This window comes from Phoxinus phoxinus, assembly GCF_949152265.1.
Source record: "Phoxinus phoxinus genome assembly, chromosome: 2".
Lineage (NCBI taxonomy): Eukaryota > Metazoa > Chordata > Actinopteri > Cypriniformes > Leuciscidae > Phoxinus > Phoxinus phoxinus.
The window spans coordinates 861,633-889,131 of record NC_136877.1 but is presented as its reverse complement, the minus strand read 5'-3'; the positions used below and the strand labels follow the sequence as shown (position 1 = coordinate 889,131).

General features: G+C 41.8%; 1 protein-coding gene across 2 annotated transcripts in view; it reads right to left on the bottom strand.

Moving 5' to 3' along the window:
* cyp7a1b (cytochrome P450, family 7, subfamily A, polypeptide 1b) overlaps nt 1-27,499 on the bottom strand; it is a 33,838-nt gene that overhangs the window by 4,222 nt on the left and 2,117 nt on the right. The window contains exons 2-6 of one of the 2 annotated variants that reach the window (XM_079605299.1): nt 27,287-27,383; nt 9,687-9,927; nt 3,525-4,135; nt 2,311-2,435; nt 1,038-1,216 (exon numbers count right to left, since the gene is read on the bottom strand). In XM_079605299.1, coding sequence (XP_079461425.1) covers nt 1,038-1,216; nt 2,311-2,435; nt 3,525-4,135; nt 9,687-9,927; nt 27,287-27,383 — 1,253 coding nt within the window. Of the gene's footprint in view, nt 1-1,037; nt 1,217-2,310; nt 2,436-3,524; nt 4,136-9,686; nt 9,928-13,915; nt 14,034-27,286; nt 27,384-27,499 lie in introns of those variants that run through there. The other variant, XM_079605300.1, reaches the window with a different exon arrangement.

Sequence of the window (27,499 nt, the reverse complement as noted above, 5' to 3'; positions counted from 1 at the left end):
GGTTTGCCAGCGCACGCCAGGAGCGGTTCACAGCCGAGGAGACCGATGCTCTCGTCAGGGCCGTAAAACACAGAGAAGTGACATTATATGAGGATGATGGAGAAACACACACACATTAGCTTCGGTTAAACAGGCGTATAATAATTTGGGTAAATGTGTAATCTAGATTTATGCCTATTTTTTCACATCTTCACGGACACAACAATGATTTCCCTCGTGTGTTAATATTTTTCCTTGTAATAATGTATGATTTGCAAAAGTGAAAACTGCTGCGTCTGTTTATATTAGAGAATCAAAGTGTGTGTGTTGTTCACACGCTACATAATGGCCAAGCACGCGCGCTTAAAATAGCATATGACTAACGCGCGGCGCCGCTGTCTTTAGACTGGGTTTCTCCTGGTCAGTGGCGGAGTTGTTTTCTGAAACTGCAGAATATCACCAGGGAACGTTTGCGCCGGAACACACTCCTCTTTACACTGAACCGTTCATTCCCTAATTTACCGACGTGCGTCTGTGGAGGGAAAAGTCCGCTGTGCGCGGGTGCAGAATAGGAATGATACATGCGTCGGTGTACAAAGTCAATTGCGCTGGGTGCAAGATACGGCCCACTGTACGGTAATTTTGGGCAAACCAATGCTAAAAAATGAATAATTTTGTACTGCTCTGTTCCTGTTTCCTGCGCCTTGTTTGTAGTCCCTTGTAGTTTTCTTGTTGAATAGTCTTTGATCTTTATAGTTTGTAAAGTAAAGTCTGAATTTTTATCTCACAATTCTGATTTTATAACCCTTACATCACGCAACTGTGAGATAAAAAGTCACAATTATCTTTTAAAATGTTTTATTCTGTGGCGGAAACAAGCTTCCATAGTTTAGTTATCAGGACAGGAGAAATGAAGCGACCAAAACGAAACGCTGGCGACCCCTGCTGGTCAGAACAGTGAAAATGCAGCCACATGTTTCCGCTCCCAACATGACCTAAATGATCTAAAAGCTCATTGATTAAAAGAATGGTTATTTGTTATAAGTTTGCGCACGTACGGTGGGATCGGGGTAGATCTCGGGGTCCAGGTGTATGAGCTGTGGGTAAAGAGCGACGTGATCTCCTCTCCTTATGTCAGCGGTCTGACCCGAGTCCAGCGTCAGAGTGAAGTCTTCATTAGCGACGCGGATCATCATGGAGGCGCTGGACAGGCGAAGAGCTTCCTCGATTATACTCTCTGAACAACAAACATTTATTTAATTAAAATAAAAAAATTATCAAAAAGTGCTAATTATACAAATACTAGGCTACACCAATTCCCGAGACAGCAGGTCGAGTGATCAGTAATCAGACTAACAGTTTCATTTTGAGCGCGATATTACTTTTATTGAACAAGAAGTTAAGTTACTTTTGTAGACAAAATATTGCCAGTGCCTTTCTCTATTTTTGCTCTGTGTTCCCTGGTTTCCTATTCTTTTGTTTATATGTTCACTTTATGTTTGTTTGTTTGTTTGTTTGTTTGTTTGTTTGTTTGTTTGTTTGTTTCAATAAATCCCCTGCATCTCCAGCTGCCATCTATTCAGCTATACATCCACCAGCTTCATTGCAAAAAATATTTTCTTACCCAGTATGTTTGTCTTGTTTCCAGTCCAAATATCTAAACAATCTTAAATCAAGAAGCATTGACCACATGAGTAAAATACCATAAGATATTATGTCTTCTTTTCTAGGGGGGAATCTTTTATCTTTTAAATGATCTGCCAATGGTGTAAGAAAAATAATCTTGTTTCTGTTTGAATTAAGATTAGTTTTCTTAATGAAGTGAACTCACTTCATTTTGATTTCCCCCCGCCAGAAAACAAGGCATAATATCCTATGGCATTTTACTCATGTGGTCAATGCTTCTTGATTTAAGAATTTTTAGATATTTGGACAGGAACCAAGACAAACATACTAAGAAAAGCATGTTTTGCAGTGTTATGCTTGTCAGTGAGGGTCTAAAACATCCGTTCTGAACCGGTGCCAACTAGGAGGGACCTAATAAATCTGTCTTCAGTTTCCCAAAGGCTCCCTTGAGGTCAATGTCCTCCTTGTTCAAAACCATATTTATATATTAATTTTTTCCTCTATCAGAGAGCAGAGAGAGCCCAAAAAAGAAAAACTTCACTAGCCAAACTTCTACATGTCAACGTGTTCAAACTGCAAGTGCAAGATCACATTGCACAATTAGTTACCCAAATTCCAAGACATTCTTATACACGATACAAAGTAATCATGACAATTAGACATGAACATTTCTTAGATGTCTGAGTAGAGTAAGAAATCACTGACCTAATACAGTCATAGAGTCCAGCTGCTCTCGAGAAAGCTCGATTCTTTGGTCCTGGTTGTTTAATGCCTGGCCGGACAGAACACTGTTGATCTCTGTGCGAGCAGCGGTGAGAGCGTCCGCAGATCTGAGGATCAGAACACACACACACACACACACACACACACACACACACTGGATTTTCACCACAGGGGGGCTTTTTTTTAGCTATCAGCGGTGAGCTTGTAGTATAACACATTTCATTTTCAGTATTAATGGATTAGTTCACTTTTTAAAAAACTTCTGCTGATAGTTTACTCCCCCCGATGTCATCCGAGATGTACATGTCTTTCTTTCTTCAGTGGAAAAGAAATGAAGGTTTTTGATGAACACATTTCTCCATATAATGGACGTCAATGGGCCCCAAACGGGTCAAGGTCCAGATGACAGTGTCAGCGCCGCTTCAACGGGCTTTAAACGACACCAGACGATGAATACGGCTCTTATCTAGCGAAACCATCGTCATTTCAAAAACAAATAAACAAGTTTAAGTTTTATAAGCACAAACGCTCGCCTTGCTCTGTTCTGTGACACGCGTTCGTGACGTCACGTAATACGCAGTTACGTTGTAAAGATCACGCTTCTATGAAAAGTAAAACATTTCTATCCTGACGAAAATTTTCTTTTAGGCTTTTTAATATTCCAACACCAGGATACACACACGAGATGGGCATTTTAACCGATAAACTGACACAAAGACATTTGAATATGTGTGTATGGTCCTCCTTCCGCACATCTGTAAACACTGACTCGTCAAGCGTGACCTTTTCAACGTAACTGCGTATTACGTGACGTCACGAACGCGCATCACAGAACAGAGCAAGGCGAGCGCTTGTGCTTATAAAACTTAAACTTGTTTATTTATGTTTGAAATGATGATGGTTTCGCTAGATAAGACCCGTATTCATCGTCTGGTGTCGTTTAAAGCCCGTTGAAGCGGCGCTGACACTGTCATCTGGACCTTGACCCGTTTGGGGCCCATTGACGTCCATTATATGGAGAAATGTGTTCATCAAAAACCTTCATTTCTTTTCGGCTGAAGAAAGAAAGACGTGGACATCTTGGATGACATCGGGTTAGTAAACTATCAGCAAAAGTTTTTTTAAAAGTGAACTAATCCTTTAATGCTGTTACATATTTAGCATGCATTGATTTCTATCATGACACATGTGATTACCTGAGTGTGTAATACAGACTCCAGAAAGCCGCAGGAAGAGTATTAGCCTGTGACGCCCATAACATACACACATGTGTCCGTGCTTTTCCAGTTTCATCCAAATGCATGTGATCAAAAGCCTCCATTCTGCGGCGAATCAGATCCGAGATGCATTCCCGCTGTTTAAGTTCCTCATGCATGAGTTCCTCGGCTAAAGCTTCTCTCGCTCTCCACACTCGCGGGATCAATCCGATGGGAACGCCAGCCGCCAGGAATGGGAACGCGTGATCGAACGCCAGAAACTCTCGCATGCATGTTCTGCTGGCCTTGAGAAACCCTGGGTCTCTCCCGAAGAGCGTGAGGAACCCGGCCTCGAACATGATGCGGTTCGTGAAGCTCTGGAGACCTTCTTCCAGCCACCGGTGTTCAGAACCGTTCTCTCGATCCAGAGCCGTCTGTGGATTACACAGCATAGACTCGTTCTCTCTGTCCAGAACCGTCTGTAGATTGGACATCATGGAGTCGCCAAGCTCTTGTAGAGACGGGCCTTGAAGCGTCTGTCGAAACAGGCTGTGAACTTCCCTGTAACTCTCACTGAACTGAGGATCGTTGAAGTTGGCGTGACCGAAGACCTTGTGTGTGAGAGAGAGAGAGAGAGAGCGCGAGAGAGCGAGAGAGAGAGAGAGAGAGAGAAACAAGAGAATCAAGATCAAACCTAGGTTTACATCCCAGACAGCAACATGTCGGCCCAGATCTGGCACACATGGATTCCACACGGTCCAGATGTGGGCCGGATCTGGGCTGACAATATGTTGCATCCATTTTATTCAAAGTAACTGAACTCAGGAACATCACAAGGATTTCAATATTAGGGGGCTCAATGAACATATTAATAATAAAATAATAATAATATATTGTTTGTATACTAGGGCATGAACAATACAGTAGACTATACACTACCTATCAAGTCAACCCCTGATTATTCAATCAATTTGGGTTAGGTTAGCCTGCCTTGGGCCACTCCACCGAAGGGTGAGGTCTACCCTTTGTCCATCCCGGAGCAGAAGGCCATGGAGGGGTACATTTAGGAGGCTCTCAATCAACGTTTCATCCGACCATCAACATCAACGACGGAGGCTTGTGGCTGTGCATCAACTACCGGGCACTCAACACCGTCAAGTTCAGTTATCATCTTCCTCTGGTCCCTGCCGCGTTGGAACAGCTCCGTTGGTCTCGCATCTTCTCCAAACTGGACCTGCGGAGCGCCTACAACCGCATTCGAATACGTGAGGGGGATGAATGGAAAACGCCGTTCATTACCCTGACAGCCACTGCGTGTACCAGATGATGCCGTATGGCCTGTCCAACTCCCCCTCCGTATTCCAGGGGTATATGAATGAGGTTTTCCGGGAGTACCTCCAACGCTTCATCATCGTCTACATAGACGACATTCTGATCTACTCCCGGAACCTGGCTGAACATCGCCAACAAATAACGGAGGTACTCAAAAAGCTGAGAGAACACCACCTCTATCTCAAGTTGGAGAAGTTCCACACACCATCCATCCAGTTCTTAAGATAGATCATCAACCAACAAGGTATCCAGATGGACCAGAGGAAGGTGGACACCATTCACAACTGGCCTCAAACTGTCTTTATAAAGGAACTCCAACGCTTTTTCCGACTTTGATCGAAGATTCGTCCTGAACTACAGTCTCCTCAGCTCACCTCAGTCCTCAGAAACCGGCCCCCAAGTCTCTGTCCTGGAACCCCTTGGCCATAGAAGCCTTTCAACACCTGAAGAATGCCTTCTATGCCAGCGGCAGGGTGAGCCTTCTCGACTCCATCCATGCGCCTTCTACTCCAAGACGCTGTCCCCGGCGGAGCAGAACTATGATATAGGAAATCATGAGCTGCTGGCGATCAAGCTCACCTTGGAAGAATGGAGACACTGGCTGGAGGGAGCCCACCACTACTTTGAAGTCATCACAGATCACCGAACCCTGGAAAATCTCAGAGAAGCCAAGCGACTCAACCCAAGACTAGCTCGTTGGGCTCTGCTCTTCACACGGTTCGACTTCACCGTGACCTACCGACCCGGTACTAAGAATTGCAAGGCGGATGCCTTGTCCCGTCTATTCATCCTGAACCTGAATCCAGTCCTCCAGAAACTGTTCTCCCTCCAGCTATGGTAGTCAGTCCGATCCAATGGTCCCTCAACGATCAACTCATCCAACCCACCCTCAACGAGCCTGCTACGCCGGGAGGTCCTGAGGGGCGGCTGTATGTACCATCCGCCTGCCGTCCATCCCTCATGGACTCGCACCTCTCCGGGCTCTGGACACCTAGGCAGCCAGCGAACCCTCTCGCTCCTACAAGATCACTACTCAACATGACCCAAGATATCTCCCGGTACATCAAGGGGTGCTCAGTCTGTGCCATCACCAACACACAGAGGAAACTTATCCGAGGGAAAGTTGGTACCTCTGCTGACACCCAGACGCTGTGACAAAATATCTACATTTCTAATTTTTTATTCATGGAGATAACATGGAAGGTGTGCCATGATTTATTGGATGATTTCTGTAACCTGGTGGAAAACAAACACACTTTTAACATGAAAAGGACTTGAAACTACCACTATAACCAGTAGATGGCTGCAGAGGACCACTCATTAGCTCATTTGCCATTTCCACTCCCTTTTATAGTTCTTTTCGTATGTTTTGCTTTTGGATTTACTATAAAATGAACATAATAACAAAATATTGCACTGTTGCTGCGGATTGAAGAACTGAATAACGCAGACTAAAATACGGGGATGAGCCGAAGCCTGCTGCCGGTTTCATAAGTTTCAAAGGGGACTGAGGCGATCACAAATTAGTGTACATATTACGGAGTTACTCGCACATTTTTAAGGGGGCTGAGTGGAAATTTAGGGGGGCTAAAGTCCTTTATTACACGGCTTTGTGGAATACTTGATTCTGATTGGTCAATTGCGTCTTCTAACTATATTATTCCCAGATAACAACAGAACACAGAAACATCCGGTCACTGAAGTCATCAGCGCTATACACTCGCTAAATGTTGTTTTCTTCGTGGAAGTTTTGCATTTGGTATTTTAATAAAATATTAAAACTACAGTACAGTTATTTAATTATGCCATCCAGTATCGTGGACTCGCTCTCTCTTGTTTCATTCAAACGCAGCGGCGGCCATGTTGTGACTATTGATTGACACATAGTGTGTGTGTGTTGGCTATATGCCCAGCTGCACTACTTCCTGAACTTCAGCCAGCTCCTTAAAGCTAGAGTAGGTAATGTTGGAGAGCTAGCCAGATTTGAAAGTGGCACCTCTTCTAAGCTCCGCCCCCTCCTCTCACTGCTCCGTCCAAAGCTACGCCCCCCCACAAACATGAACGCGCATCCACATTTGGAGTCAGCTGCATGTACCTACCAGTGATGCGCGGGTTGATCCAAAATGAGCGGGTGCCTGCGGTTACCAGCGGGTACGAGTCATCCAAAAATATTTTTAATGATATTTGGGTTGCGGTCGGTCGGGTCGTTTACCTTTGTAATTTATATAGTACTAGACACAAAGTTCTGTAAAATACATAGGTCTACACTTTATTGGCTGAATGCGCCAACAATTTTTGTTGGGAAAGTCCGGGGGAGACACACACTTCGATTAGGCTGGATAAACACATGCAGCATCTTAATTGTTAAGAAAATGAAACGAAATAAATGAATAAATCAAGCCTTTATTACAAAACACTAGGCGATATCATACAGCATTCTGAAACATGCGCACCCCTAGTTCCTCCGTCTATGGCCCATGACGCGATGAGCATTTACAGCTACTTTAAAAAACGCGGGTCGGGTACAATATTTTCTTTCTTTTTTTTTGCGGTCCGAGTTGCGGGCGGGTTAGTTGAAAACGACGGTCGGGTGCGGGTTGTTTATACATTGACCCGCGCATCACTGCTGTGCACGCAGTGGTGCTCGGGCACGAGACATGAAGGCATCTGATTGGTTCTTTACATTCGCACCGAATGGCAGTGATTGGTCAGAGTTTTTACTGTCCTACAGCTGCTACAGAGGTCAGATTTGTTTCATTCCTTTTTCTGAACACATAATGTATTGACTACTATCAGAATGGAAGGACCATTTCACCCAGTATAAAAACAAATGTTACTGAACAGGATTACCAAACCTAACTTTAATCCAGGTGTGTCTGATTATTGTTTCTGAGGTCAGGCACACCTGGATTAATCAGTTTGTCCAATAATGGAAGACTTCAGGAAGTAGTGCAGCTGGGCATAAAGCTAATTACCCCTTCAGAGGTCAGAGGTCACCCCTGCCAGTTTGCCAGTGTTCATATAAAGCTCATTATAGTGTGAGCTCAGCGTTACATGACTAGTTTAGACATGCAATCTTCAGAAGGAATGTAATGTCATAGTTTTATACCTGCACAAAAGAGAAGAGAAAATTGCTCTCTCTGTGTGTGTGTGTGTGTGTGTCCAGTTCAACCTTCCCTTGAGAAAAAGAAGTGTGCTTAATTGAGTTGAATGTGCACTTGTTGCGTACTTCAAATCTAAAAAGTATATTTTCAAAACATATCCTTGCAGACAGTATTTTAATAACTTAAAGTGAGTGAGTGGAGGCGGGGCTCATTTGCATATTCATAGAACCGCGTAGGCAAGGGTGTCGAGTTACATTCAAGATATTTTAAGGCATGAAGAATTATTTTCAAGGAAAAAAATGTTTTAATATATAATTTTGGTGATTAAAGATGAGTTTTAGGGGATACAAGATTGATTACAGGGGGACTTCATTTGTAAGTACACTTATTTTGATGTGTTGACTATCATGCTAACGTGGGCATCTTATGATGAGCTCTGGTTAGTGCCCTTCAGACAGACGTGCTGTGATAGATCTCACGCCTGAAGCGTTTCCCATAATGCAATGCTTCGCTCTGTTTACAGAGAGTAACCCAATGCTTTCTCATCAGGAGAACAGTAACCGGTAACTTGATGCATTTTATCCCCTTTAAAAAGAGAATTTCCTGGTGTGTTTTCCAACTTTTCATGGGTTGAATGACTTAAATGATGGGTTGAATTGTTAAAAGCATGTTGAAATACGAAAGCAAAGTCCCCCTGTGGTGTAAATCCAGCTTTTAATGTAGTTTATGTGTGTATGTGGTGTTATTAATCTGCTTTAACACAGACCATGTGTAAGTTCATAAGTGGACAGCATTGCTGAGTATTTTCTGCTTAAAACTGCAGTGAACTAGCCTGGGAAAACCCAGACCCTCTCAGTTGTAACTGAGTAAGGGTCTGGCAAAGCTCCATAGACAATTCATTTCCACAGGGGCGTCACCAACGGACGTCGGATAGATCTAAAACCAATCAGAGCGATGAATGTCATGACGTATGCAGAGCGACGGAGAAACATCTCGAGACTCTCAGCAATTCTCTGTTTATGTTAACGAAAATGACCATTTTAAATCGCTTGAAACAGACGCGATAGCTGATTCGAACGAGTGATGTTGTGATGTTCCACGGCGGCATCCATCTCTGTAATGTACAAAATCTGCGTCACCGTCTCTGCTCTGTCGTCATCGTGTAAAACGTTTCTGATTGGTGCCGCGATTTCGACGGATTGGAAATGGATTTCAATGGGCTCTTTGCCAGACCCACTTGCAGAGCAAATCTAAATTTGCCGGAAGTGGTCTGGGTTTTCCCAGGCTAGCAGTGAACCAAAGACAGTCTCAAAAACACGGTTTGAAATCGCTGGTGTTTCTGACGTCACACACTACCTTGACCAATCAGATCAACGTGTGATCGTCCACCAGTGGATCTCTGAGTGAGTGAGTGAGTGGAGGCGGGGCTCATTTGCATATTCATAGAGCCGCGCATACTAAATGAGGCAAGGGTGTCGAGTTACATTCAAGATATTGCAAAAACGTTTAAAAATGTAATTTGGATGATCAAAGGTAAGTTTTAAGGGATACAATGATTGACTACAGCGGGACTTTGATATTTCAGTTGTTAAAGCGAACAAAAGGAGATTTTTGCTAGGGTCTCCTAAAGCTACTCGGGTTTGAAAGAGAAATCCCAAAGAAACCACAGATGAAAATGAACATGCGAATGGAGATCATTAAAGTCCAGGCTTGTTTCCTCACTTACCCGCCGCGAAACACCAAGAGAAAACTTCTTAAAGTCGAGATTTCTGCTTTGCCGTACCACCGTGGGAAAAGAAAAAGGGTCTGTGACGAAAGTGAAGTATTTCCCAGCAATGGCACACGTGAAAACATCCCCGTATTTCCTCTGCGCCTCTCGTAAGAAGCCTAGCGGTTTTGTGGCGTAATCCAGAGTGACTCCGATGATCGGGATCCAGCCGGAGACGAGCGGAGGCTCGCCGGGCCGCCTGCAAACACACAACACCGCACACGTCACATGATCAGACGACATCTCACAGTAGTGTTGATAATAAATGGACACATTGGCTTATAGTGTGGAGAAATGTTCTCAGTTAGGACAAGACCAACTCAGTCTTAAGGGGACGTTCACACAGAACGTGTTATTATCATTCGCCTGCGCTACTTTTCTACTGTTTTTCAATGTAAACACGCTAGACGAACGCATTTGACCGTTGAGCTTGCGCAAAAACCATAGCCTGTAAAAAAACATGGGCGTAGTGTGCGTGACGTCACCCGTAGTGTTTCTGAAGAACATTTCTGAAGCCTAAAGTGTCGCCATCTTGACCGCGCCCGCGCGTCACTCCCGGATAAACGACTGTGCAGCGAGGCGGATTAGCTGAGGTGACGTGACGCTAACAGACAGCAAACAAACCTAGTAGTGACATCAGCGGCAATCCACCTGTCACTCAAGTGGCCACGCCCTTAATTATGCGGAAATGTAAGGCTTAATATAATTTAAACGGATGAGTTATAAAAATATTCACCCCCTCACAGTCGTTATGAAGGACAAAATTAGCTTTATAGACCAAAACTACTTTTTGCACCAGACTGTGAACATGTTTATTCTGCTGTAAAGTTGGACAGTTTAACATGCGGGTCTATAGAGCTGGTAAGTCCCGCCCCTTCCGCTAACCCCGCTGGACCTCTAGGTTGAAAAATCGTCAATGCAAGTGAATGAGAGAAAATAATTATTTTCTAATCCCGTTTGAATTTTGCAATGAATGTGAACATATGTTGTCTGGAAATTTTTTATATAATTTTTCGTGTAAAGAATGCTACAATTTAGCGGGTATAATTTTCATACGGCTAGACTTTGTGAAAGCACTTTGTGGACTACAACTCTTCGCTGCTTTCGACGCGTTTGATGTACGTCACCACCACTAGCTCACGGATCCCGCTAAACATGCCTGTGTCTTTGGTGACATTTGGGTACAAAACACACAGGCATCTCGATCTAATTTCTTAGATTATCGCACCGTGATTTGTGGAGGGGAAATGTGTTATGCGGTGACGTCACATATGCGACGTGTAGTCTTTCTCGTTATGTCTATTCCACAACTGCTAGCCAAAGAATCATACAATATACTGTCAAACTCGTTACATGAGAAATTATATAAAACATTCACAGACAACATATGTTCACATTCATGGCACAATCCGAAAATAATTATTTTCTCTCATTCACTTGCATTGACGCTTTTTCAACCTAGAGGTCCACTTCGAGTTTTACGGATGGGCGGGACTTACCAGCTCTATGGGACTGAGTCTCTTCTGCAGCGCTCTCTAGTGGCCAGTGGAGGAACTGCAGTTTAATCTCTCAGTGTTGATTCGAGAGAGGGACGGGAAGGTTAACGCTTGACAAAAACACAACACTCAAGTTCAAATAAGTTAAACTTTTTAAATAACGTGTTTCTAGAACTTGCGCTTTCTGACCAACATCTCACGTTTTTAACAGGAAAAACTCTTTCTGTGTGAACCGCCCGTACAGTTCTCTTGCTCTCTAATGTAGCGAATGCAGAGCCGTTCAACAACAAAACACGTTTCAACGGCTCTGGCTAAATGGAGGAGAATGAATTACTGAAAGAACACACACACACACACACACTTTCTCTGACAGTATCAGGAGATCTTGCACACACACACACACACACACACACACACACACACACACTTTCCCTGATAGTATCAGGAGATCTCGCGCACACACACACACACCTCTTTGTACGTTCACTTGAGATTCTCTCTCTCTCTCTCTCTCTCTCTCTCTCTCTCTGCACCTGTTAGTCATCATGGCAATAGGTGCTACAGCTAATATTGTGCTATTGCCTTTATTTAATGTTAAATAAAGCAACATGGTGAAAAGATGATAATGACTTTTTTTACTTTTTTTATTTTACTTTCAATTCCTTTTACATTCACCAAAATATTAACATGAACATTTTTCATAACTCCATGCAGAGGTGGACAGTAATAAAGTACATTTACTTAAGTACACTTTTGGAGTATCTGTACTTTACTTGAGTATTATTTTTTCTGGAAGCTTTTACTTTTACTCCACTACATTTCTGTCAAGGTCCTTCAGTAGAAAGTATAACGTCAGGGATGATTTTGGTTGTAAATGAAAGTCTGACGCCAGAACTCGACTGATGTTGGTTTCTGACGTCAACCGTTTCTCAACCACAATACAACGTCTGTCCAACGCTGGAGATTAACGTCAATCTGACTTTGGATTCTGACATCAACATGATTTTAATGTTCACCGTTGGGTTTGGTCTTCTAAATGTGAACTGTGTTAGTGTTTTGGATCACAGTAAGACTAACATATTCACACTAAAAGCCAAACAGCCGTTTGTGTGTCCGAAACCATTGTGGACGTTATTGAGTGACTTATTAATCCCACGACTGGAACTGTGTTATAGAAATACATGTGATATTGATATGAGGCAGGCAGAGATTCAGAGGCATAAGGTACTGTAAATATTACATGCAACAATAATAAACAATGCATTGACATTTACTTTTATACTTAAGTACTTTTAAAAACGAGTACTTCTGTACTTGTACTCAAGTAAACATCGGTCTTTACAACTTTTACTTGTAACGGAGTAATATTTGACCAGTATATCTGTACTTTTACTCCAGTAAGAAAGTTGTGTACTTTGTCCACCTCTGCGTGTAGGATGTTTATGTAGATACATGTAAGCACTGCGGCAGTAGAAATGCAATATTTAGAAAATGTAGGCTACTCTTGATACTCAAGTACTTTTACTTAAGTAGACATCTGACTGTAATACTTTTACTTGTACTTGAGTCAAATTTAGCAAGAGGTATCTGTACTTTTACTCCAGTAAAGCTGTGTACTCTGGCCCTGTCACACTGTAAGATCTCAGTTGTCGTAAAAGCCGGACTGGACGACTGGAAGACTTGTCCGGAGTTGTATGGCGTCCGGTGACCGCTACACACGGGATTGGGAATAGTGGCTACAATGAAATCTCTAATGTTAATTTTGCTTATGGCTCGTCTTGTAAAACGAAGACACTTTGACGGTCGTCTTTAGGAGAAGCCACACTGCAGGACTGTGTTCAAATCTTCTGACACTAACATTTGATCGCGATTCATTAATCGGCTGCCGGTGTAACCCCTACACCCAGGTCCTACTCACCCCGCTCCGTGCGGGTCTCGAACCCGGGTCTCCGGCATGAGAGTCAGGCGCTCTAACAAGGAGGCTAAAGACTGCAGCCTATTGAGATCAGAGGAGTGAGGTTTACTCGCACAGCGACTACTAGCTGGCCTCCGTTACACCGGCGAACACGAGGATCGGAGGATTCTTTTAGGATTTGCTAAATTTGTCTCAGACGGCCAGAATCGCAGTGTGTGTGTGTTATCTGTGTCCGGCATCGGTCCTCTTCTCCTGGCTGAGATACGTCCATCTCTACGGGTGATCAGATCAGATCCTCATCAGGACAGGAGTCTTCTCTGCTTATCAGTTCTGTGTGCATTATACAGACCGCCTTTATATTCCCATTAAGGACTGTCAACTCCTGCTCTTGGATCCTTTTATTATAACCGTGACAAAAGCATCAAATAGTTTAAGTATAGCCTATTCAATTAATTAAACTAAAACAATTTTTTTTAACACAGCTATATTTAGAGCGGGATCTGATATTTTCATTAGCCTATATAATACACTGTGTTTGATACGTTTGTTGTTATGAAAGCATGCACACGTTTTAACATAATCAACGACTATTCACCATAATTTTTTATTAGCTAATATACTCTATAAGTTTATAGAATGGCGTCTGCATGGTAATTGAGTGACTTCTAATATAACATAACGAGCAGATGTAGGCTAACACACCTGCAGTTGGAAGATCTGCGCTTTATGAAAACTGTAATAATAACTCAGACTGAATGATGTGGAGTTGATCTCACCTTCTCCGCGAGTGTCCGCAGATCCACACTATCAGGAGCGTCAGGAGAACCGCAGAAACCAGGACTACACCCGAAGACATCTCGGCTTGTGTTCCTGCGATCTGATCTTTTCTCTGAACTACAAATTAGTAGCGCGTTCCCGGACCTCGCCTTTAGGCGCGCCCCCGCAGCGCGCGCGCGCACACACACACACACACAATCCTGAGTTTGAATCTTCCTCACTGATGCATACTAAAATGTTTCTATATCCTCTTTATATTTATAGCGCTTTATACAATGATTGTTTGTACAGTTATTTAATGAGACACTTAAAGACCCGTGCAAACACCTGTAAACTTGAGAGGAATTACTTGTTGGTCTTGATAGTTTCTAATGATGCGATGACACTGAAACAAATTTTTTATGTTAAGTTTCCAAATAGGCTACTTTCCAGGGCAACTGCACAAAGAAATGCTTGATAATAAAGAATAACTGCATATTTCATATTGCAGGACTCAATATGCGGTAGTAAAACTCATTGAGAAAGTTATGGCCGTTAGTGGTCAGGATTTGGACATTTCCTATTACGAACTAACAGGGATATTGACTAACAGCAACAGAAACACAAATAATTCACAACATTGTAATTTTATGAAGCCTATATTACAGAACTGTATTTTCCTTTAAGATTCCAATCATATTTCAAGCAATTCAGAACCAGAACAGTGCGCATCTGAGTCTCAGCTGACGGACATACATTATTTATCGGCTTTAATATATCGGACACATTTTCTTATTGCCGATAACATAAAAAATGAACATTTATCGGCTGATACCGATATGGTGGATGCAAAATTAATTATTAATATTAAAATTTATGGAATCTGGAATCTCTTTCAATATAGGGACGAAATTATGACTTGCATACTATACCCAGCAAAATCACAACTAATAATCACAACAATAGGCCTACTAATAAATCGATACCACAGTAAAAAAAACTAAAACAACAGTAAAAATAATTGAATAATATGACAAAACTTAAAATTCCTTGTTTTATAAATTAGGCCTAATAATTTTTTTTTTTTAAAACATGATCAATCACATTCGCTAACTTTCACAATTCTGAATAGGGATGACAAAATCAATTTCATGATATGACTAATTTAATATTTTTTTATGTACTTTTATATCGTTTTTTTAATTGTATTTTATCTTAAAATATATTTTAAATGATTTCATCTTTAAAATGTGCAGATGCACATTACGATCAATATGACCATATAAATGTCATGAACTGTCAGTTTAGTTTTGCTTGTCATTATTTCCTGTTGCCTTTTCCCGCCACTTGTTTGTTACCATGGATATTAATTTATTATGATTTACAACTGTTGTGTTTGAGTTATCATTGTACAAGTTCCAGTGTTTCCTCAGTCCATTGTCAGTTAATGTTTGTGTAGATAGACATGCGTTGTGAATTATTTGAGTTTATTTCTTTATTAAATACATTCGAATTATAACTTTTATAACTATGGCAATAAGAAACACATGAAATCAACAGTGCTTTAAAATATTCATGCAGGCTACAGTAGGACTATAGGTATATTTACCCCTGTGGTGTAAATCCAGCGTTTAATGTAGTTTATGTGTGTATGTGGAGTTATTAATCTGCTTTAACACACACCATGTGTAAGTTCATAAGTCGACAGCATTGCTGAGTATTTTCTGCTTAAAACTGCAGTGAACCAAAGACAGTCTCAAACACACGGTTTGAAATCGCTGGTGTTTCTGACGTCACACACTACCTTGTAACCAATCAGATCAACGTGTGATCGTCAACCAGTGGATCTCTGAGTGAGTGAGTGAGTGAGTGGAGGCGGGGCTCATTTGCATATTCATAGAACCGCGCATACTAAATGAGGGAAGGGTGTCGAGTTACATTCAAGATTAATTTGAAGCATTAATACATTTTCTTCAAGGAAAAACTGTCATTCTTGCAGAACTTGTAACGCTTTGACCAGGATAAATCTCGTTGAAGAAAGAGCTTAAAGGTGAATAGCCTGTATTCTGCACATTTAATGGCAGGTACATGAGAGATTACTCTTTCTAAGCGTCACAAAATAACGTAAGAAACAAAAGTATAAGAGGAAGGTAGAGCACGCTTAGCATCTGCGGTTCTCATCTCACACTCACAGCTCAACAACGGCATCATGGATAGCGTTACAAACTGTTATAATAAAATGTGTAACCGATAGCAGGCTATCTTAATCTCTGTGTAGTAACGCAGTATTGTGCAACACTAGAGTAAAGATGTGGTTGATGGCTCAGATGATTAAACATGTCTAGACAGTTCTCTCTCTCCTGTGGCGTCGACTGAGGCTCATTCCCCGTTTGTGTTGCAATCCTCCTCTCGCTTTGAGTCTCAGGACAGTAGAAGTCCCGGTCACTAACGCCTCATGTTTCTCATGTTCATCACTCAGCTGTGTGTGAGTAAACCTCATTCAACACATTCACAAACCCTGTCCAGCGCCACTAATGAAGGAGCGCTTGATCCGCAACCGCGTCAGTGTATAATAGGATAAAGATTCTAACAAATCTAAGTAATCTTGGATACGAAGAATTGAATATGAAGATTAAAACAGAGATTCTAATTATTGGACAAAAAACTTCCTCACGTAATAACCTAGAGTACTGTCTAACACTTGATAGCTGCTCTGTTAAGTCTTCGTCGTCGGTTAGGAACCTGGGTGTGTGTGTGTGTGTGTGTGTGTGCTCTTTGATACCAATCTTTCATTTGAAAGTCACGTGTCTAGTATCTGTAAAACCGCATTTTTCCATCTTAAAAATATACCTAAATTACGCCATATGCTCTCATTGACAAATGCAGAACAGTTAGTTGATGCGTTCATGAGCTCAAGGCTAGATTACTGTAATGCTCTACTGGGTGGTTGCCCTGCACGCTTAACACACAAACCTGAGAGACTAGTTTAGTCAAGCATTTAATGGCAAAAAAGGTTACACAACAACAACAACAAAAAAAAACCCTCAACGTCACGATCCACAATACGGCAGACCTCCAGAGCTGCACAGAACACCACTGCAACGCCTCAAACTAAATACTTTTAAAGCAAAATAAGGATACAGGAGAAGACAGCCCATCTATTGAGGCTCATAATCTTTCAACTGGTCAGAGCGCCGTGGTCAGGAGACGGACAGAGCGCCGTGGTCAGGAGACGGACAGAGCGCCATGATCAGGAGACGGACAGAGCGCCATGATCAGGAGACGGACAGAGCGCCGTGGGACGGAGACGGACAGAGCGCCGTGGGACGGAGACGGACAGAGCGCCGTGGTCAGGAGACGGACAGAGCGCCGTGGGACGGAGACGGACAGAGCGCCGTGGTCAGGAGACGGACAGAGCGCCATGGGACGGAGACGGACAGAGCGCCGTGGTCAGGAGACGGACAGAGCGCCATGATCAGGAGACGGACAGAGCGCCGTGGGACGGAGACGGACAGAGCGCCGTGGTCAGGAGACGGACAGAGCGCCGTGGGACGGAGACGGACAGAGCGCCGTGGTCAGGAGACGGACAGAGCGCCGTGGTCAGGAGACGGACAGAGCGCCATGATCAGGAGATGGACAGAGCGCCGTGGGACGGAGACGGACAGAGCGCCGTGGGACGGAGACGGACAGAGCGCCGTGGGACGGAGACGGACAGAGCGCCGTGGTCAGGAGACGGACAGAGCGCCGTGGGACGGAGACGGACAGAGCGCTGTGGGACGGAGACGGACAGAGCGCCGTGGGACGGAGACGGACAGAGCGCCGTGGGACGGAGACGGACAGAGCGCCGTGGGACGGAGACGGACAGAGCGCCGTGGGACGGAGACGGACAGAGCGCCGTGGGACGGAGACGGACAGAGCGCCGTGGGACGGAGACGGACAGAGCGCCGTGGGACCTGCACCAGGACAGCTGATGGAGAGGCCAACTCGTGACATGGAACCAGACAAGACGGGGACACGCGTCTATCCTCCTGGCGTCCGCTGCCATCAGAGCTTGGGGATGAAGCGGGCTCCGCATTCGCCAAGGGGATATCTGGATCACTTCAGGGAGCGCTAACTGGCACTCTGCCCTCCTCTTCTCTCTCAGACGTCTTCACAATGTCCTACGACACTTGGGAAAGAGTCAATAACAATCAGATAAGCGGACCCTATAAGAAGCACGCCGCAGCTGGGAACCCGTAAACTTGCGGACGTTGCTCCACGTCCCGTCGGATCTAAGCATGAGATATCGGCTTCGAGCTCGGGACTTATTGCGGTCACTACACAGGTACACAAGGTCGCCCGGGCTGATATCTGGGCCCGGTGCACCCCGACTCCGTGGTGCTTTAGCCTTAACACTGAGGGGGTGGTTAGCGAGGCGTTGAGCATCATTGACGAACAGAGACCTGGAAGCGGGACAAGACAGTGGTCACTCGCGGGCTTGCAGAGAATTCGCCCCTGCACAGCCTTTCCAAGACCTGCACGCATGGGTTACTATCAGTGAGCACACACGCCTTCTGTGAGGACTGAGTACTATATGAGCTGCCAGCTATAGCCAGGGCCTCAATCTCGCACGAAAGCCAAATAAATCAGATTTTTACGAAGCTTAGCGCTAAAATATCCAGCGATCAACAACTTTTCCCCCGTGTAACGTACATTGTCACGCTCAACCCTGGATCCCTGAGATCAGTGACAATCCAAAGCTGATCATCAGGTCGCGGTATCGTCACAGCGCAACTAGTGGATGTTGAAGGGTCGGTCAAAATCCCTTGTCTCTTCAGTCAGTTATATATATATTTAATTCCATATCCTTTTGAATGCTTACATTACTTTTATACAAATCAATAATCAAAAATATATATATGCATTATCACATAATCATTTCTATATTCTTTTGTGCTTGTGAAATTATATATTTTCTCTAGAGAGCAATGCCATTTCTCTGCCTTTCTTCCTGAGGAGCTATGTTTTGGCTAACTGATAATACGAAGCTCAAGCACTCTTCGGCCTTGGCGATGTTATTTGGTGGTGTTCTGTGTGTGTGTGTTTGACTTTCTACGTAGGCATTTGGGACACAACGCTCATCCTCATCGGCGCTCTCCTCTCACAGTTAGGTCAACTCTGACCTAAATCTAAGGATTGGCGACAGCTATCCTGACTAATGGCGATAGGCACCTTTTATCTGCTCACATGTGTGAAATTGTTTATGGTTCTATATTCTCTTAGCCAATCAGATGTATGATGATGCGATGCTTGCCCTTGCAAAATGGTATAATTGGTGTATTATTTTGTGTAAGGTAGAGTTGGCTTGCGACCTCCTCGTGAGACTTTGACGCTCGCTCTACCAATGAAACTGCAAACTATTCTCCAGTAAATTTTTATCTTTTTGATTGAACATCACGACTCCTGGTCATCTTTTCTACATATCTGGTCTCGGGTCTTAAAACTGTTACCCCTAACAATGTCGTCTGCTGAGCCTTATGAAGACACTGGAGAAGCTCATCTGAACACACACTCGCAGCCAGCGACTCGCCACCAGCGACCACATTGTCGAAGGGAGCAAGGATCGACGTGTAACCATTAAAGGGTAAGTTCGGTATTTTACACTTAAAGCCCTGTTTACAGATCGTATCTGATGAAATAGAACGGTTAAGATTAAAATTTGGACACATGCTCCTGTCCCGAGAATTTTAGGTTTAGTTCGCTTCCCCCCCACACCCCCACAATGGTTGTCTATGTGCACTGGAAGATTCCTTCCTAAAACACATTAAACTTTCGTTTACAAAGACGTGAAACTCACCGAGTGGTCAGGGGTGTTCACTGGTATGTGCACTCAAAAATCGCTGAAAAAGATGCATTCCAACAGGTTTTAGCGTAGTTTTTGTCCAACTCCATTAAGTTGTATTGGATTCGCTGTGTGAGGTAACGTTACGGTATTACTCCGCCGCGGGAAACGGAAATGGGGTTGTTTGTATGCTTTTTGTAGTCTTATGCAGTCGCGGACGCGGTATCGCAGGCTAACTTATCTAAACATTTTTACAAGATCGAAGCTATCTGTGTCAACTTAGAAATGGATTCCGAGACATTTATATGGGAGGATGACGGTTTTGAGATCGATTTGATGGACAGGGTTATAGGTTTGAGCCTGAATATTCAGAGGAGGAATTTCTGCAAAGAAAGGCAGAGTTTGAACGGCAGTTGACAACGGAGTCCAGTGTTACGCCTGTTGCCGAAGCTGCTGCTGTCTCAAGGCTTACAGGCACTTGGTGGTGTTCCTTTTGCCACGAATCTTCCCGCAATTCGGAACTGCACAAATTCGCCACATTATTAGCTGTCTGTTTGTAATGCTTTCAATGAAGACAGCGATCTTCTGCTTCTTCTGTGTATATGCCCGTGGTTTGCTTGCAATTGGTAAAGGTGCATTATCGCCACCAACTGGGCTGGGCTCTATTATTCAAGCTCTCAACGGAAGAATCACGGGTGTGACGCGTTTGGCAAAATAGGTCCACAAAAGTTAAATAAACCTAAAATTCTCGGGACAGCAGCATGTGTCCAAATTTTAATCTTAACCGTTCTATTTCATCAGATACGATCTGTAAACAGGGCTTTAAGTGTAAAATACCGAACTTGAACTTTAAGAACGCGTGCTAGGACTTTATACGCACCGATGAAGGACCGCAGACCACGAACAGTCACAGGGGGGGGGGGGCACAAGGAGCCAATGTAGCAATGCGGTGTGAACTAGAGAGAATAGTACCTTGACTCCACACCACATGCCGGTGGACCGGGGCAACCACAGTCTTACTGGGAGCTAAGCACAGCCTGGAGAGCCACTAAGACCCTTTTCCACACCGCAAGAAGGCCTTCAAGAGTGTCAGCCCCACAACACAGTCATCAGCGGCCTTAGCCTCCTGTCCCTGTTGAAGGAGATCGCCAAGTACCCGACAGGTCACTTCTTCTACCGCAGTTTCTGAACCAGGCAAGCTCATGGCACATCTGGCATACCCCTGGACCCCTAATCCGGGTTAATCATGGCCACTCCAATCATTCGCCACTTCAGAAGAAATGCATCCAGAATACTGTTTTCAGGTCCACTAAAGAAATACCAGATACAAGACTACACTGACAAAAACAATAAGTAAAATTTACTTAATTTTTCTTTGGCAAGTTTTTGCACAAATATTTTTAAGTAAATTTCACATATGGAACTCAGTAAACTCTACTGAACTAAGTTAAGTGTGAGAAACTGTAAGTCATTTTAACTTGGCTAGTAAAAGGTTGAGTATTGTCTATTTTGTTGAAGTTTCAAACAATATAACATGGAATTAAACCACACTTTTAAAGTATATGCTTTACTTAGAAACATTTAAGTAATTAATATTACAGATATTGTGTGAGACATCATATCTACACATCAGGAGATATGCATCATGTGACGCAGAGACCACTTGGTACACAATACACAATGATGGATCATTTTTGAGTTTGAATGTGTCATTTTGAGTAGAAAATTAATCCAGAAATGTCACAAAATGGCAAGTTATTAATCCTAACAACAAAAGCAATGATACAACAGTGTAAATACAGCTGGAAAACAGTGAAAAATCAACCTCATTAATTATTCAAAGCCCAGTGCATGATGGGAACACCAGCATCAGAAAAGTTGAGTAATTTTACTTAATTTTATAACTACGCTTTCATTTCTACACGCTTGAATTGAGTATAGAATTGACTTCGTTTTTTAATTCTTGCCTGAACTCACTTTTTTATGTAAATTAAATTGGTTTTTTTTTGTAGTTGCCTATTTACTTCACCACAAAAATCATTTTTATGAGAGTATGTGGACACTGTATGATTCAAAACATCTAGTTCAGTTCTTACACACACATCAACACGATGCGGTGACGCAGTTAGCGGTCAGGATTACACACTTCCTGAGAACTATTACAGTAAACCGCCTAAACACTAACATAACAGTCTAACCGAGGCAACGGGAACATCCCATAATATATATATAACTTTTTTTTAAACTTTCAATTAGGTTAATGCGGTAACACTTTACAATAAGATTATTAGTTAACATAGTTAACATTTTTTACAGTATTTATTCATCTTTGTTGATGTTAGTTAATAAAATACAGCTGTTCGGTTCATGTTAGTTCACAGTGCATAACTAATGTTAAAAGATTTTAGTGAAGTATTAGTAAATATTGAAATTAGTGCATTTCATTATTAGTTAAAGCCACTAACTATTGTAAAGTGTTACCGGTAATGCTATATTTTAGTATATTTCATAAATATGTTGTACTTTGAGGCTATTCCATGGTACTAAAGAATATTAACCGGTAAATTATGCATCCATTTATTTATAAAATAATAAAAATATGATTGATTTTTTTTTACACTCTTTCAATTGGCTCTTGCTTTGGAGACAAAAACCAAAACTGTGGCACAGATTCTTCTGGTTTGTAATCTCTTACACTGGAAATCATGAAATCTGCTGGTTTATGGTTTTGTAGGGCCTTTCTGGAACACACAGGCCTTGTTTTTGTGGACTATTCTCCCAAAAGGCATAGTTCACATCTGTCAATGTTTCCCACACACACACACACACATCATCCTGGGACTCCCTCTACTGGACAACATTAATACCACAGTCTTCATCCTCAGTTCCGGATCTCATGGAAATGAGTCTCTACAGCATATATTGTGTTATCGTGCAATTAATACGCGAAAATTAGTTTTTACGTGCATATGATACGCAGTTACGCACTTTATTGCGTGTAATACACACGCACCGTACCCCACACACACCCATGCGTATCATATGCACGTGACAACTCATGTTGGCGTATTATTGCAGATCAACACATCTGGTCAGTTCACAGGATCTGCTCCCAAACATCATGAATTCACCAAACTAAACATGTTTGCTCAGAATAACTTGTTCTCCGTGTTGAGAAGTTTACTTTGTGCGAACAAGATATTGGCGTAATAGTAATAATGAAGAAAAAATAGTGTCTAAATGTCAATGACTTAATAAATCAAACTTTGATCAGTTTTTGCCAGCATGTCGAGGTGTTGTAAATGTTGTAGCGCCCCCTGGTGTCTGTTCTCAAGTTGAGAAAACGTATTAAATTATGCACAGTTATTAAATTATGCTTTGTTATTACATTATGAGTTGCTACAGGGACTCGTGAGATATAAACTTGGAGTTGCAGTGGGAAAAGTCAGACTTGTGAGATCAAAATTAGCCTTTCTTTAATTTTTGTTTTGGACACAAACACACACACACACACACACACACACACACACACACACACACACACACACGCGCGCACGCACGCACGCGCAAACACACACACACACACACACCCGAGCGTTCAAAGGCAATAAAGAGATTTAAATACAGAGAGTGTGTGTGACGTCACAGTGGGCGGAGTCACCCCGGCTTCCGTTCAAACTTTTTTAATATGAAAATAAAAATGGGGCTTATCATGTAAAGATGACACAAGAAACGAAACGCGGCCAGACCTGGAAAACTGCACAATATCTCCTATGGATCTGAAACTATATTCATAAATGACAGTCTGTCCAACATGAAGAAACTCTATGAAATTAGTCGCAGTGTTTGGAGAAGTTTATTTATTTTGTTATTATTATGTTCATCCGAATATGACACGCGAGTTTAATATTCGAAGATCCACCAGCATTCCCTGTATTCCTGAAACATGTTTTGTTATTAGAGATTGAGATGATTTAACCCTGTGAGAAAATATGTTGTATTCAGTTAATTATCTGAAAACGTTTTAAATCAAATTAAACCAAAGTTTTGGATCGGTAAGATTTTGAATGTTTTTAAAATAAGTCTCTTCTGCATTTATTTGATGAAAAAAAGAAAAAAAAGAAGTAATATTGTTAAATATTATAACAATATTATGTGAATATACAGTAAAGTGTAATATATTCCTGTGATCTGCATCATTTCTCCAGTCTTCAGTATTTCAGGATTCTCTGATGGATAGAATGTTATATTTCATTTATTTGAAATAGAATATTTTATAACATTATTAATCTCTTTACTGTAAACTTTGATCAATTTAACATCCTTGCTGAATAAAAGTATCGATTTATTTTATTTCTTCCCCCATAAAAACATTCTCACTGACCCCAACATAAGATTATATTTCAGATTAATGCTAAATTAAACTTTCTATTCATCAGAGAATCCATAAAAACTGTTAATAACTGTGTTCAACACTGATAATAATCATAACTGTGTCTTGATCATCATATTATCCTGATTTCTGGAGGATCATGTGACACTGAAGACTGGAGTAATGATGAATAAATTACACTTTACTGTATATTCACATAGAGAACTGATGATCTACATTATAATAATATGTTTTTGTTGTATTTTTAATAAAATAAATGCAGGCTTGGGGAGCAGAAGAGACTTTTCATTGAAAAACATAAAAAAATATTTTGTATATTTATTGAGCTTTAGATATTTTCGATTGTAAAAACTTAATAAGCTTATACATTTACCATACATTTTTCCACAGCGTTGAATGGCGTTAAAAACAAACAAAAAATCCTTACAATGAGTTATGGAAACTTCTCTTTGAATTATGAATTATGAAGACGTAATATCTTATGGCAACTTCCTAGCTAGGAAATGCATCTTGAGATACTTGGAAAAAAACTGGAAGTGTGTGTGTGTGTGTGTGTGTGTGTGTGTGTGTGTGTGTGTGTGTGTGTGTGTGTGTGTGTGTGTGTGTGTGTGTGTGTGTGTGTGTGTGATTTACAGTAGTGCAGAGGTGAACAATAGAGTGACTGATAACGTCTTATCATGAAGAACAGCGATAAACACTCGAGCTCAAACTACGGGACCGCTCTGGTGTTCTGGGAATACAGTAATACCATAACCATAACCATAATAACCATAACCATAACCATAACTATAACCAAACGATGTCAGTGTGGTTTATAAACGGTGTTTAAGAGTTTAAGAGTTTAGGAGTTTAAGTTTGTGTTCTGCTAATGAGGCCCTCAGGGGTCCTGTAATCCACTGTGTTTGAGGAGGAGGCGTGTGTGTGTGTGTGTGTGTGTGTGTGTGTGTGTGTGTGTGTGTGTGTGTGTGTGTTATCTGACTCACTCCTGCTGGGCCAATACAATACTACACACACACACACACTGATTCTCTCTCCATCAGACGCACTGTATTCGCTGTTGAATCTCAGACTCGAGATCTTCACTCTCTCGCATCACTTCACATCTTCACATCTCACATCTCATATATATAATACTGGAGATTAATCATATCCTCTCGCTAACAGAAGCATGTTTAGCTAATGTGACATTTGAACATTATGTCAAAAAGACGTTAACAAACAAGTATTCAGTACTTCAGTGAGATCATTGTTACGTTTAAATTAATACTTTTTTCGCTAACTGTGATTTTGCATTTGCACATTTCTGAAATACATAACTCAGTTTCCTCAGCTCACTGTGACTGTAGTGTGGACTCACTGAAGCGCTGTGTGTCGGGGAAAGCGCTACACATTCATGTGAATTGAATATGAAAACATTATGTCTGATTTTTTAAATGTTTAAGGGTCGGTTTCCTGTTCAAGGGTTACATTACGCCCGGACTACACCAGTTATATTAGGACTTTTCAGTAGTTTTTACAAACATACCTTACAAAAAACATTACTGGTGTGCATCTTGAGACAAAACAATGCAAATGATATATTTTAAGATATGTCAGAGCAAGCTGTGTTAAGTTAAGACATCAAACATGTTTAGTCTGGGATAGACTTACACCCTGTCCAGGAAACCTCCCCAATAATGTGAATGTTAATAATTCTACAAACATCCTGGAAACATTGAAACACATCCCTCTTTCTTAGCTAACTAACACTCCTGAGCAAAAGGCTCGATGTTTAGTGGTCGTGTAATAGCATTTTACACACAGTCCCTGTCAGGAATCCCTGCAGATAAAGCATTAGCACAGAAGCGCTCGCACGTGTGATGACCACTCTATGCAAATGAGCGGCTGGAGATCTCAGCTCAATGCCACACAATATTCAATCTGGACCTGACCGCGTTTCAGAGTGTGTGTGTTCTCGGGCTCGGACTGCGTTTCAGAGTGTGTGTGTTCTCGGGCAACAGGAAAGTTCAAGTTAAAGTTCATAACTCCTTACAACAGAAGTGAATCAATCAAAACTAACTTTATCTGGACAATAACTATATTCTAGATCTGCTGTAAAGCCTGAACTCTGTCACTGTAATCTCCTGTTACTGTAATCTGTTATTACTGTAAACCAGTTCATATTGGTATAAATTAAGCTTGACTTGTTCTCAAGCATCTTCTTGCTTATCTTCAGTTTAGGCATTAGCATTGGATCGTTCCTCTTTGGGAAGCAAGACGTTCTGCTGTAATCGGACTTTTCACAGTGAAATCCAAATTCAGATGCATTTATTATTATATTAATCCACAGATATTCGCATGCAACTCACTCACATATTCTGCCAAACCCTCAATTCTGGTGTTTTTCAGAGACAGAAATGGCTTTTTGAGTTGTGCGTTTGCAATGATTTGTGGTCAACACTAAAATGCTGGGTTGTTTCAACCCAATTTTGGGTCAAATATGGACAAACCCAGCCGTTGGGTTAAATTTTTTAATTACATTTTTAACCCAACGTTTGGGTTTGTCCATATTTGACCCAAAATTGGGTTGAAACATCCCAGCATTTTTTAGAGTGTATTAAAAGCTTAGCTTGATCCATGTTGGGTTTGGCTCATGTTTCATTGTGTTCAGAATAAGACAAACTCAAGATGATCACATTCTTAAAAAATGCTGGGTTATTTTAACCCAATTTTGGGTCAAATATGGATAAACCCAGCAAAAATGTAATTGCATTTTTGATCCAGCGTTGTCCATATTTGACCCAAAATTGGGTTAAAACAACCCAGCATTTTTTAGAGTATATAAACACTGGATCGTAATATCCATCACCTGCATATCCAATAACAATCACACAAACATTAATAAAAGGTTTGCCGGACAGTCAGGCTCTAACAAATGCTGGGTTGTTTCAACTCAATTTTGGGTCAAATATGGACAAACCCAAACGTTGGGTTAAAAATGTAATGTAAAAATGTAACCCAACGGCCGGGTTTGTCCATATTTGACCCAAAATTGGGTTGAAACAACCCAGCATTTGTTAGAGTGGACAGTGGATGGGTGATTCTCCAACTACAGGCACTTTTGTGTCCTTGGTCTTTTTTTGTAAATAAATAAACAAACAAATGCACAAATACATGTCATTATGAGTTCATGCTCACCAAATCTTGCCCCTGTTTTCTTCTGAGAATGCTTCTGCAAGGCTGTTTATTAGCAGATTGTGCAGTTTTATGCTGGTCCCCGACCCAGACCGGCCCTCTGTGAATTAAGAAAAGTGGTGGAAATGACATAGGCTATTTGAAAGCGCTCTTCAGAAAAACGGTTAAAAATAATAATATTCCATGGAATTCTAAAACTGCTCATTGTTATATTGT